Source organism: Panulirus ornatus, chromosome 2 (assembly GCF_036320965.1).
Source record: "Panulirus ornatus isolate Po-2019 chromosome 2, ASM3632096v1, whole genome shotgun sequence".
NCBI classification, from domain to species: domain Eukaryota; kingdom Metazoa; phylum Arthropoda; class Malacostraca; order Decapoda; family Palinuridae; genus Panulirus; species Panulirus ornatus.
The window spans coordinates 96,588,375-96,603,148 of NC_092225.1; the positions used below are offsets into that span (position 1 = coordinate 96,588,375).

A 14,774-nucleotide genomic window follows, 5' to 3' on the forward strand; every position below is an offset into this window, starting at 1 on the left:
GAAGCAGTGAAAAGTTTTTATCGAGGATGTAAGGCATGTGTACGTGTAGGAAGAGAGGAAAGTGATTGGTTCTCAGTGAATGTAGGTTTGCGGCAGGGGTGTGTGATGTCTCCATGGTTGTTTAATTTGTTTATGGATGGGGTTGTTAGGGAGGTAAATGCAAGAGTTTTGGAAAGAGGGGCAAGTATGAAGTCTGTTGGGGATGAGAGAGCTTGGGAAGTGAGTCAGTTGTTGTTCGCTGATGACACAGCGCTGGTGGCTGATTCATGTGTGAAACTGCAGAAGCTGGTGACTGAGTTTGGTAAAGTGTGTGGAAGAAGAAAGTTAAAAGTAAATGTGAATAAGAGCAAGGTTATTAGGTACAGTAGGGTTGAGGGTCAAGTCAACTGGGAGGTGAGTTTGAATGGAGAAAAAATGGAGGAAGTGAAGTGTTTTAGATATCTGGGAGTGGATCTGGCAGCGGATGGAACCATGGAAGCGGAAGTGGATCATAGGGTGGGGGAGGGGGCGAAAATCCTGGGGGCCTTGAAGAATGTGTGGAAGTCGAGAACATTATCTCGGAAAGCAAAAATGGGTATGTTTGAAGGAATAGTGGTTCCAACAATGTTGTATGGTTGCGAGGCGTGGGCTATGGATAGAGTTGTGTGTAGGAGGATGGATGTGCTGGAAATGAGATGTTTGAGGACAATGTGTGGTGTGAGGTGGTTTGATCGAGTGAGTAACGTAAAGGTAAGAGAGATGTGTGGAAATAAAAAGAGCGTGGTTGAGAGAGCAGAAGAGGGTGTTTTGAAGTGGTTTGGGCACATGGAGAGGATGAGTGAGGAAAGATTGACCAAGAGGATATATGTGTCGGAGGTGGAGGGAACAAGGAGAAGAGGGAGACCAAATTGGAGGTGGAAAGATGGAGTGAAAAAGATTTTGTGTGATCGGGGCCTTAACATGCAGGAGGGTGAAAGGAGGGCAAGGAACAGAGTGAATTGGAGCGATGTGGTATACCGGGGCTGACGTGCTGTCAGTGGATTGAGTCAAGGCATGTGAAGCGTCTGGGGTAAACCATGGAAAGCTGTGTAGGTATGTATATTTGCGTGTGTGGACGTATGTATATACATGTGTATGGGGGGGGGTTGGGCCATTTCTTTCGTCTGTTTCCTTGCGCTACCTCGCAAACGCGGGAGACAGCGACAAAGTATAAAAAAAAAAAATATATATATATATATATATATATATATATATATATCCTTGGGGATAGGGGATTAAGAATACTTCCCACGTATTCCCTGCGTGTCGTAAAAGGCGACTAAAAGGGGAGGGAGCGGGAGGCTGGAAATCCTCCCCTCTCGTTTTTTTTTTTTTTAATTTTTCCAAAAGAAGGAACAGAGGGGGGCTAGGTGAGGATATTCCACAAAGGCCCAGTCCTCTGTTCTTAACGCTACCTCGCTAATGCGGGAAATGGCGAATAGTTTAAAAGTAAGAAAAGAATATATATATATATATATACACAGCACCTAACAGTAAGGGAAAACATTTTGAAACAAACCAATAATATCATGAAGGATAGTATGAGTGACAATCTAAATAAAATATGGAAACAGAAATATAGAAAAACTTACACTTGATGAGAAACACATAAGAACAATATTAAATGGGGTAGGAATTTCGAAAGTCCATCATTAAATACACTAATGGGAGAGCATTTTTGTCTGGATGTGGAGCTGAGGTCAGGTTGGGCTCATCTAATTCTCTCTGATCTTTGTAACCCTGGACCACATTCCTGTCATCCAACAATCTGAAAATATGCTTGCTCATAATGAACAACAATGTGGTAGGTCACTCTGGAAGTCTGAATCATACCGATGTTGTATATGAGTACCGATGCAATACTCAAGACTGTCAGCCCCATCACATAAATTACATTGGACATACAACCTGCACTCTGAGCTGCCCTCATCTTGCTCCACTCACAAGAAGGTGGAATCAAACATCATGAACAAAAGCATGGAATGAGACTAACAATGGAGATTATAGAGAATAACACCAGAGTCATTACTTGTTGCATGATCAGAGGCAATTACAGGTATTAGAGGCCATTCACAATAGAGAAAGCACCTGTCATTAACATCCAGACAAATATGACCACTGCCATACAGCTCTTTGATGGCCTGCCAATATGACATAGACAGATGGGACATGTCACTGACCCACTGCAAGCTACTGAGTCTGCCATAGCAGGACAACAGGAATCAGTCCATGGTTAAGAAAGACCACCCTTCATGATATTGTTAATCTGTTTCACTTTTAGTGTTTTCCTTTACTTTTGTGCTATGTGCTGTGTTTTTTCTGAGTTTTAATTGTTTTTTGTTTGTGTTTTACATATCATATCCAAGTTTTGTGACACAGTTTTCTCTGTAGATTTCTAATGATGCCTCTATGATGGCAAAAGCTTGAATGAAATACATTGATAACTATGGACAACTGGTGTTTGAGCACCCACCTAATGGTAGAATAATACTAACAAAATTGGAGAACATAAGAAAGAAGATCAATAATTCTAAATATACTGTCATATTCAATTCTATGTGCATATGCGTATATATGTATGTGAGTGGATGAGTCTTTCATCTTGTTTCCTGGCACTACCTCACTAATGCAGTAAACTGCAATCAAGTATAATAATAACACTATAAAATTTACCACTTACCTCAATATGTTTGGCAGCCAGCTCCTCTGCCTCTGCATTCTTATCATCAAATCGTTTCTGCCAGTGATTCAACTCTTTAGTTACTTCCTGAAGCTGTTTAAAATGACTGCTTGACTCCTCCTCTGTTACCTTTACCTAAAATATAAAATGATGTAACAAGAATCATTTTCAAAAACTTTTTTTTTTTTTTTTTTTTTTTTTGCTTTGTCGCTGTCTCCCGCGTTTGTGAAGTAGCGCAAGGAAACAGACGAAAGAAATGGCCCAACCCACCCCCATACACATGTATATACATACGTCCACACACGCAAATATACATACCTACACAGCTTTCCATGGTTTACCCCAGATGCTTCACATGCCTTGATTCAATCCACTAACAGCACGTCAACCCCGGTATACCACATCGCTCCAATTCACTCTATTCCTTGCCCTCCTTTCACCCTCCTGCATGTTCAGGCCCCGATCACACAAAATCTTTTTCACTCCATCTTTCCACCTCCAATTTGGTCTCCCTCTTCTCCTCGTTCCCTCCACCTCCGACACATATATCCTCTTGGTCAATCTTTCCTCACTCATTCTCTCCATGTGCCCAAACCATTTCAAAACACCCTCTTCTGCTCTCTCAACCACGCTCTTTTTATTTCCACACATCTCTCTTACCCTTACGTTACTTACTCGATCAAACCACCTCACACCACACATTGTCCTCAAAATCTCATTTCCAGCACATCCATCCTCCTGCGCACAACTCTATCCATAGCCCACGCCTCGCAACCATACAACATTATTGGAACCACTATTCCTTCAAACATACCCATTTTTGCTTTCCGAGATAATGTTCTCGACTTCCACACATTCTTCAAGGCTCCCAGGATTTTTGCCCCCTCCCCCACCCTATGATTCACTTCCGCTTCCATGGTTCCATCCGCTGCCAGATCCACTCCCAGATATCTAAAACACTTTACTTCCTCCAGTTTTTCTCCATTCAAACTTACCTCCCAATTGACTTGACCCTCAACCCTACTGTACCTAATAACCTTACTCTTATTCACATTTACTCTTAACTTTCTTCTTTCACACACTTTACCAAACTCAGTCACCAGCTTCTGCAGTTTCTCACATGAATCAGCCACCAGCTCTGTATCATCATCGAACAACAACTGACTCACTTCCCAAGCTCTCTCATCCACAACAGACTGCATACTTGCCCCTCTTTCCAAAACTCTTGCATTTACCTCCCTAACAACTCCATCCATAAACAAGTTAAACAATCATGGAGACATCACACACCCTTGCCGCAAACCTACATTCACTGAGAACCAATCACTTTCCTCTCTCCCTACACGTACACATGCCTTACATCCTCGATAAAAACTTTTCACTGCTTCTAACAACTTGCCTCCCACACCATATATTCTTAATACCTTCCACAGAGCATCTCTATCAACTCTATCATATGCCTTCTCCAGATCCATAAATATTACATACAAATCCATTTGCTTTTCTAAGTATTTCTCACATACATTCTTCAAAGCAAACACCTGATCCACACATCCTCTACCACTTCTGAAACCACACAGCTCTTCCCCAATCTGATGCTCTGTACATGCCTTCACCCTCTAAATCAATACCCTCCCATATAATTTACCAGGAATACTCAACAAACTTATACCTCTGTAATTTGAGCACTCACTCTTATCCCCTTTGCCTTTGTACAATGGCACTATGCAAGCATTCCGCCAATCCTCAGGCACCTCACCATGAATCATACATACATTAAATAACCTTACCAACCAGTCAACAATACAGTCACCCCCTTTTTTAATAAATTCCACTGCAATACCATCCAAACCTGCTGCCTTGCCGGCTTTCATCTTCCGCAAAGCTTTTACTACCTCTTCTCTGTTTACCAAATCATTCCCTAACCCTCTCACTTTGGACACCACCTCGACCAAAACACCCTATATCTGCCACTCTATCATCAAACACATTCAACAAACCTTCAAAATACTTACTCCATCTCCTTCTCACATCACCACTACTTGTTATTACCTCCCCATTTGCACCCTTCACTGAAGTTCCCATTTGCTCCCTTGTCTTATGCACTTTATTTACCTCCTTCCAGAACATCTTTTTATTCTCCCTAAAATTTAATGATACTCTCTCACCCCAACTCTCATTTGCCCTCTTTTTCACCTCTTGCACCTTTCTCTTGACCTCCTGTATCTTTCTTTTATACATCTCCCACTCAATTGCATTTTTTCCCTGCAAAAATCATCCAAATGCCTCTCTCTTCTCTTTCACTAATAATCTTACTTCTTCATCCCACCACTCACTACCCTTTCTAATCAACCCACCTCCCACTCTTCTCATGCCACAAATATCTTTTGGGCAATCCATCACTGATACATCACTAAATACATCCCATTCCTCCCCCACTCCCCTTACTTCCATTGTTCTCACCTTTTTCCATTCTGTACTCAGTCTCTCCTGGTACTTCCTCACACAAGTCTCCTTCCCAAGCTCACTTACTCTCACCACTCTCTTCACCCCAACATTCTCTCTTCTTTTCTGAAAACCCCTACAAATCTTAACCTTCACCTCCACAAGATAATGATCAGACATCCCTCCAGTTGCACCTCTCAGCTCATTAACATCCAAAAGTCTCTTTCGCGTGCCTATCAATTAACATGTAATCCAATTACACTCTCTGGCCATCTCTCCTACTTACATACGTATACTTATGTATAATTATATAATAATAATATAATCCTCAGGCACCTCACCATGAATCATACATACATTAAATAACCTTACCAACCAGTCAACAATACAGTCACCCCTTTTTTAATAAATTCCACTCCAATACCATCTCTGGGGATAGGGGAGAAAGAATACTTTCCACGTATTCCCTGCGTGTCGTAGAAGGCGGCTAAAAGGGGAGGGAGCGGGTGGCGGGAAATCCTCCCCTTTCTTGTTTTTTTTTAATTTTCCAAAAGAAGGAACAGAGAAGGGGGTCAGGTGATGATATTCCCTCTAAGGCCCAGTTCTCTGTTCTTAACGCTACCTCGCTAACGCAGGAAATGGCAAATAGTATGAAAAAAAAAAAAATAGTATAATATTCATAATACACATAAATATTGATATTTTCTCAAAACTATCTTTAGTACAATATCACTATTCTAAAATAATATGTCAATATTACGTGCATCTAAAGGAAATTATGTAACAACATGGATCTCTGCTCAGCTTAGGAAAAAAAGTCTATCTATGGAATTTCTGTAGCATTCCATCTTAAATATGCATTACTGTATGATGGATTCAACAACTATTACAAACAGATGCAAAGCTTCTGTTTGATAAGGTTTACCACTCAGTCATACATACAAACCTTCTCCTTTAACTGCTTGATTTCTGTTTCCATTTCCTCAATATGTTTGAGGGCTTGTTGCAGTTCTTCTTCCTTTTTTCTCCCAATCTTCTGATTCAGAGAAAATTTGGCTCGGAGGGCTTCCAAGTCCTTTCGAGATTCCTTAACCAGATTATCTAACTCCTTAATCTGGTAAATCAAGAGTATATATAAAATCAAAGAGAAAATCCTGGATTGATTTACAAAATTCAGCAAAAATATTAAAAGAATAAAGGATTATATAACTGGTTTCAGAAGTGGTAGAGGATGTGTGGATCAGGTGTTTGCTTTGAAGAATGTATGTGAGAAATACTTAGAAAAGCAAATGGATTTGTATGTAGCATTTATGGATCTGGAGAAGGCATATGATAGAGTTGATAGAGATGCTCTGTGGAAGGTATTAAGAATATATGGTGTGGGAGGAAAGTTGTTAGAAGCAGTGAAAAGTTTTTATCGAGGATGTAAGGCATGTGTACGTGTAGGAAGAGAGGAAAGTGATTGGTTCTCAGTGAATGTAGGTTTGCGGCAGGGGTGTGTGATGTCTCCATGGTTGTTTAATTTGTTTATGGATGGGGTTGTTAGGGAGGTGAATGCAAGAGTTTTGGAAAGAGGGGCAAGTATGAAGTCTGTTGTGGATGAGAGAGCTTGGGAAGTGAGTCAGGTGTTGTTCGCTGATGATACAGTGCTGGTGGCTGATTCATGTGAGAAACTGCAGAAGCTGGTGACTGAGTTTGGTAAAGTGTGTGAAAGAAGAAAGTTAAGAGTAAATGTGAATAAGAGCAAGGTTATTAGGTACAGTAGGGTTGAGGGTCAAGTAAACTGGGAGGTGAGTTTGAATGGAGAAGTGTTTTAGATATCTGGGAGTGGATCTGGCAGCGGATGGAACCATGGAAGTGGAAGTGAATCATAGGGTGGGGGAGGGGGCGAAAATCCTGGGAGCATTGAAGAATGTGTGGAAGTCGAGAACATTATCTCGGAAAGCAAAAATGGGTATGTTTGAAGGAATAGTGGTTCCAACAATGTTGTATGGTTGCGAGGCGTGGGCTATGGATAGAGTTGTGTGTAGGGGGGTGGATGTGCTGGAAATGAGATGTTTGAGGACAATGTGTGGTGTGAGGTGGTTTGATCGAGTAAGTAATGTAAGGGTAAGAGAGATGTGTGGAAATAAAAAGAGCGTGGTTGAGAGAGCAGAAGAGGGTGTTTTGAAATGGTTTGGGCACATGGAGAGAATGAGTGAGGAAAGATTGACCAAGAGGATATATGTGTCGGAGGTGGAGGGAACGAGGAGAAGTGGGAGACCAAATTGGAGGTGGAAAGATGGAGTGAAAAAGATTTTGAGGGATCAGGGCCTGAACATGCAGGAGGGTGAAAGGCGGGCAAGGAATAGAGTGAATTGGATCAATGTGGTATACCGGGGTTGATGTGATGTCAGTGGATTGAATCAGGGCATGTGCAGCGTCTGGGGTAAACAATGGAAAGTTGTGTGGGGCCTGGATGTGGAAAGGGAGCTGTGGTTTTGGGCATTATTGCATGACAGCTGGAGACTGAGTGTGAACGAATGGGGCCTTTGTTATCTTTTCCTAGCGCTACCTCGCACACATGAGGGGGGAGGGGGATGGTATTCCATGTGTGGCATGGTGGCGATGGGAATGTATAAAGGCAGACAGTGTGAATTGTGTGGATGGGTATATATGTATGTGTCTGTGTGTGTATATATATGTGTACAATGAGATGTATAGGTATGTATATTTGCGTGTGTGGACGTGTGTGTATATACATGTGTATGGGGGGTGGGTTGGGCCATTTCTTTCTTGTTTCCTTGCGCTACCTCACAAATGCGGGAGACAGCGACAAAGCAAAATAAATATAAATATAAATATAACAGTGGTGGGGCGGTAAGGCAGGTATTTTATCATACTTAGTCGCTGTCTCCCGCGTTAGCGAGGTAGCACAAGGAAACAGATGAAAAAATGGCCTAACCCACCCACATACACATGTATATAATCAAATGCCATGCACACACACACATATATATATGCAAGAATTTTGGAGAGAGGGGCGAGTATGCCGTTGGTGGGAGATGAAAGGGCCAGGGAAGTGAGGCAGTTGTTGTTTGCTGATGATACAGCACTGGTGGCTGATTTGAGTGAAAAACTGTTAAAGTTGGTCAGTGAGTTTGGAACAGTGTCTGAAAGGAGAAAGTTTAGAGTGAATGTGAATAAATGTAAGGTTATTAGGCTCAGCAGAGTTCAGGGAAAAGTTGGTTGGGATGTAAGTTTGAATGGAGAAAAATTTGGAGGAAGTGAAGTGCTTTAGATATTTGGGAGAGGACTTGGCAGCAAATGGAACAATGGAAATGGAAGTGATCATAGGGTGGGGAAAGAGTGAAGGACCTGAGAGGCCTAAAGAATGGGTGGAGAGAGTGTTATCTGGGAAAGCAAAAATTTGTAAGTTTGAAGCAATAAAAGTCCCATCAACATCATATGGATGTGAGGCATGGAGGAGAGTGGAAGTGTTGGAAATGAAATGTTTGAGGTTAATATGTGGTATGAGGTGGTTTGATCAAGGAAGTAATGAAAAAGAGTAAGAGAGATGTGTGGTAACAAAAAGAGTGTGGTTGAGAGAGCAGAAGAAAGGTTTGTTGAAATGGTCTGGACATATGGAGAGAATGAGTGAGGAAAGGTTAACAAAGTAGATATATGTATCAGAAGTGGAGGGAACAAAAAGAACGTGGATACCAAATTGGAGATGGAAGGATGGAGTGAAAAAGGTTTTGAACAATCGGGACCTCAGCATGCAGGAGGGTGAATGATGTGCTGAGAATAGACTGATTGGAATGATGTGGTGTACTGGGGTCAACATGATGTCAAGGGACTGAACCTGGTCATGTGAAAAGTCTGGGGTAAACCATGGAAAGGTCCATGGGGCCTGGATGAGGATAAGGAGCTGCAGTTTGGTGCATTACACATGACAGCTTAAGTATTGATGTGAGCAAATGTGGCCTTTCTTTATCTGTTTCATGGCACTAACTCACTGATGCAGGGGGCAGTGATTGGGTGTGGGAGGTAAGAAAAGTGTATGTATATGCACCATTTTTTCTTTTCTTTCATGTATGTATGCTGTTTCCTGTGGGGAAAAAAAAAAAAAAAGGCCAAATTTGTTCACACTCAGTCTCTAGCTGTCATGTGTAATGCACCGAAACCACAGCCCCCTTTACACATCCAGGCCCCACAAAACTTTCCATGGTTTACCCCAGACGCTTCACTTGCCCTAGTTCAACCCACTGACAAGCATATCGACCCTGGTATACCAGATTGTTCCAATTCACTGTATTCATTGCACGCCTTTCACCCTCCTGTATGTTCACACCCCAATCACTCAAAATCTTTTTCACTCCATCCTACCACCTTCAATTTGGTCTCCTGCTTCTCCTTGTTCCCTCTACCTCAGACACACATATCCTCTTGGTCAATCTTTCCTCACCCATTCTCTTCATGTGCCCAAACCATTTCAAAACACCCTCTTCTGCTCTCTCAACCACACTCTTTTTATTACCACACATCTCTCTTACCCTTTCATTACTTACTCAATCAAACTACCTCACACCATAAATTGTCCTCAAACATTTCATTTCCAACACATCCACCCTCCTCCACACAACCCTATGCCTCGCAACCATATAACACTGCTGGAACTACTATTCCTTCAAACATACCCATTTTTGCTTTCTGAGATAATGTTATCGCCTTCCACACATTCTTCAATTATCCCAGAACCCTCGCCCCCTCCCACACCCTGTGACTCACTTCCGCTTCCATGGCTCCATCCGCTGCCAAATCCACTCCCAGATATCTAAAACACTTTACTTCCTCTAGTTTTTCTTCATTCAAACTTACCTCCCAATTAACTTGTCCCTCAACCCTACTGAACCTAATAACCTTGCTCTTATTCACATTTACTCTCAGCTTTCTTCTTTCACACACTTTACCAAACTCAGTCAGCAACTTCAGTTTCTCTCCCGAATCAGCTACCTGTGCTGTATCATCAACAAACAACAACTGACTCACTTCCCGAGCCCTCTCATTCAAAACAGACTGATTACCTGCCCCTCTCTCCAAAACTCTTGTATTCACCTCCCTAACAACCCCATCCACAAACAAATTAAACAACCATGGAGACATCACACACCCCTGCCGCAAACCGACATTAACTGGTAACCATTCACTTTCCTCTCTTCCTACTCATGCACATGCCTTACATCCTTAGTAAAAACTTTTCACTGCTTCTAGTAGCTTACCTCCCACACTATATACTCTGAATACCTTCCACAAAGCATCTCTATCAACCCTCAAGATCCATAAATGCTACATACAAATCTATCTGTTTTTCTAAGTATTTCTCACATACATCCTTCAAAGCAAACACCTGATCCACACATTCTCTACCACTTCTGAAACCACACTGTTCTTCCCCAATCTGATACTCTTTACATGCCCTCACCCTCTCAATCAATACCCTCCCATATAACTTCCCAGGAATACTCAACAAACTTATACCTCTGCAATTTGAACATTCACCTTTATCCCCTTTGCCTTTGTACATTGGCACTATGCACTTCACTCATATACACAAATATATACATACAGGCACATACATATCAACATATACATACACATACAGACATATACACATACACATATGTACATATTCATGTTTGCTTGCCTTCATCTAATCCCGGAGCCACCCCGCCCTACAGGAAATAGCATCACCACCCCATGTGTCAGTGAGGAAGTGCCAAAAAAAGACAAAAAAAGGCCACACACTCAATCCCAAGTTGTCTTATGTAATGCATCGAAACCATTGCTTCCTATCCACATCCAGGCCCCACAGACCTTTCCATGGTTTAACCCGGATGTTTCACGTCCTTGTTCAGTCCATTGGCAGCATGTCAATCCCAGTATACCACATCATTCCAATCCACTCTTTTCCTTGCATGCCTCTCACCCTCCTGTATGTTCGAGCCCCTATCGTTCAAAATCTTTTTCACTCCATCCTTCCACCTCCAACTTGGTCTCCCGCTTCTCCTTGTTACCCCTACCTCTGACACATATACCTTCTTTGTCAACTTTTCCTTATTCATTCCATACGTCCAAACCATTTCAACACACCCTCTTCTGCTCTCTCAACCACACTCTTTTTATTACCACACAACTCTATTACCGGGGTCGATGTGCTGTTAATGGATTGAACCAGGGCATGTGAAGCGTCTGGGGTAAACCATGGAAAGTTCTGTGGGGCCTGGATGTGGAAAGGGAGCTGTGGTTTTCGGTGCATTATTACATGACAGCTAGAGACTGAGTGTGAACGAATGGGGCCTTTGTTGTCTTTTCCTAGCGCTACCTCGCACACATGAGGGGGTTGTTATTCCATGTGTGGCGAGGTGGCGATGGGAATGAATAAAGGCAGACAGTATGAATTATGTACATGTGTATATATGTACATGTCTGTGTGTGTATATATATGTATACATTGAGATGTATAGGTATGTATATATGCATGTGTGGACATGTATGTATATACATGTGTATGTGGGTGGGTTGGGCCATTCTTTTGTCTGTTTCCTTGCGCTATCTCACTAACGCGGGAGACAGCGACAAAGCAAAATAAGAAAAAAAAAAATCTCTTACCCTTTCATTGCTTATTCAGTCAAACCACCTCACAGCACACATTGTCCTCAAGTATTTCATTTCCAACACATCTACCCTCCTCCATGCAATCTTATCTATAGCCCATGCTCCGCAACCATATAATATTGTTGGAACTACAATTCCTTCAAACATACCAATTTTGCCTTCCAAGATATTCTTTCTTTCCACACATTCTTCATCGCTTCGAGAACCTTTGCCCCCTCCCCCACCCTATGACTCACTTCCTCTTCCATGGTTCCATTTGCTGCCTAATCCACTCCCAGATATCTAACACACTTCACTACCTTCAATTTTTCTCCATAAAAAGTAACATTCTAGCTAACTTGTCCCTCAATCCTTCTGAACCTAACAACCTTGCTTTTATTCACATTTACTCTCAACTTTCTCTTTCACACACTTTTCCAAACTTAGTCACCAACTTCTGCAGTTTCTCACTTTTATACATATATATGTGCAAGTGTTTGTATATATGTATAGATATTCTCACTTTTATACATATATATGTGCAAGTGTTTGTATATATGTATACATAAACATGTATAAGAGTAGAGTGTGGTTGAGAGAAAGCAGAGGAGGGTGTGTTGAAATGGTTTGGACACATGGAGAGGATGAGTGAGGAAAGACTGACAAAGAGGATATATGTGTCAGAGGTGGAGGGAACAAGGAGAAGCAGGAGACCAAATTGGAGATGGAAGGATGGAGTGAAAAAGATTTTGAGCGATCGGGGAAAGAACATACAGGAGGGTGAAAGGCGTGCAAGGAATAGAGTGAACTGGAACTATGTGGTACACCAGGGTCGACGTGCTGTCAATGGATTGAACCAGGGCATGTGAAGCATCTGGGGTAAACCATGGAAAGGTCTGTGGGGCCTGGGTGTGGAAAGGAAACTGTGGTTTTGGTGCATTATACATGACAGCTAGAGTCTCAAGTGTGAACAAATGTAGCCTTTATTTGTCTTTTCCTGGAACTTCCTTGCGGGGGGGGGGGGGGGGGGGGGGGGGGGGGGGGGGGGGGGGGGGGGGGCTATTTCGCTATTTCATATGTAGCTGGGTGGGGACAGGAATGGATGAAGGCAGCAAGTATGAACATGTACATCTGTATATATGTATATGTCTGTGTACGTATATGTATGTATACGCTGAAATGTATGTGTATGTATACGTGCATGTTTGGGTATTTATGTATATATATGTGTATTTTTTTTTTTCCTCCAAAAGAAGGAACAGAGAAAGGGGCCAGGTGAGGATATTCCCTCAAAGGTCCAGTCCTCTGTTCTTAACACTACCTCGCTAACGCGGGAAGTGGCGAATAGTATGAAAGAAAGATATGTGTATGTGGGTGGGTTGGGCCATTCCTTGTTTGTTTCCTTGTGCTACCTCGCTGATGCGGGAGATGGTGATTCAGTTATAAAAGAAAAAAAAAGCAAATATGCCTTTCTTTGACTGTTTCCAGGCACTACCTCATTAACATGGGAAATAGTGATATAGTGATATAAAAAAGGAAAGGTTAAGTATTAATTCTGAAGAAATTGAAGTCTTTATATATTTTTGGGAATATTTTAATGAAGACTAAAACAAAAAAATCTCATCATTTGCGTGTATGGGTGAGACATAAAATATTAGGTGTGCACTGAGAGGGTTAAATACATATATGACTTCCATCATCTTATACTCACCATTTACTATTTTCACATTCAACATTCACATTTCAACAATACAAATTCACATTTTAGTTTCTTGAAAGCAACTACAGGCAAACCCCTTACATCCAAAAGCCACATATATCTTTCCTGGAAATTTATTTTGCAAAACTGGGGTCTCAAGCCCTAATCCTGTAGGCTGATGAAGGGTACAGATCTGATACCTTGCTGATATTAATTCAACTTTAAATATTCCTTGAAAAATTAAATGAAAGGCCAAACAGACTGAAATGAGGTACATATAACCTGATGTTACAAAAAGCCATCCTTTGCCATGTTTGTCCTCATGAATGTGCAAAGAAAACATTTTGGTCTGCACTCATGGGTCATCTTATTCTTCTCTGATTTATCACTGCCAACCATTTGAACATTGGCATATTTATCCTTTGCCTTGTGACAATGCTGGGGCTGGAGACACTTCTGCAAAATCATTACCTACAAAATATGCATGCTTGTATCCACACAATGCATCCAAGCAGATGAGAAAAGTCAGTTTTAATAGAATGATATAATACTGAAGATGTTAACATACTCCATCTGCTTGTGGTGACATTGCTATACAAAATTTGTCTTAGGCTGTGTCCATTACCAAAGGGGAGTACAGTCTCATCGAGGAACTTCTCACTCCATAGGAGTCCATTGCTTCCCTGTTACTGGAAGTAGCACAGCCTTAAAGCTGCAGGAGTCCCTTCATAGAAAGAAGTCCTAGGGTTGAATAGGATTAAAAAGTATAATACTGCATACAGTTGCAATGAGAAACAAAAGGATTCATCAGTAAGGAAATGAAAGTTTTATATGAAAAAAGGAAAATACAGAAAATATCTCACCTTCCCCTCCTTTCTGGCAAGGGATTCTTCACCTGATGCACCAGATGCAATCTTGTCCTTCAGGATTGCCATATCCACCTCCAGAGAAGCATTTGCTACCATCAACTTTGTGGTCTAGTTGGTTTTTACAGAAAAAAGCTATATATTTCTTCTTGCATATGTTATCTTCACTTGCCCCAAAGATGGACAAAGTGAGACACTCAAATGCATTTAAGTACATCTTTATGCTAACACTCATCCCATGTCCAGACTGTTCATGAAATTAAACTCTCATCCCATGTCCAGACTGTTCATGAAATTAAAATCCTGGAAACTTGGTAAACATTAAGAGAACACATTTTTTCCCTATGAAGTTGATAATTACAAATTGAGAACCCAACAGATATTTTGGAAAGTGTTGAAAATAAAATCAGAAAAATATCTTTGTGCAGTA

General features: G+C 41.5%; 1 protein-coding gene across 7 annotated transcripts in view; it reads right to left on the bottom strand.

The window, feature by feature from the left end:
* LOC139758668 (uncharacterized) overlaps positions 1-14,774 on the bottom strand; it is a 260,280-nt gene that overhangs the window by 35,105 nt on the left and 210,401 nt on the right. For 4 of the 7 annotated variants that reach the window (XM_071680288.1, XM_071680253.1, XM_071680263.1 and 1 more), the window contains 3 exons: positions 14,342-14,455; positions 6,090-6,257; positions 2,699-2,833 (listed from right to left, as the gene is read on the bottom strand). In XM_071680288.1, coding sequence (XP_071536389.1) covers positions 2,699-2,833; positions 6,090-6,257; positions 14,342-14,455 — 417 coding nt within the window. The remainder of the gene's footprint in view (positions 1-2,698; positions 2,834-6,089; positions 6,258-14,341; positions 14,456-14,774) is intronic. The other 3 variants (XM_071680307.1, XM_071680282.1, XM_071680272.1) reach the window with 2 other exon arrangements.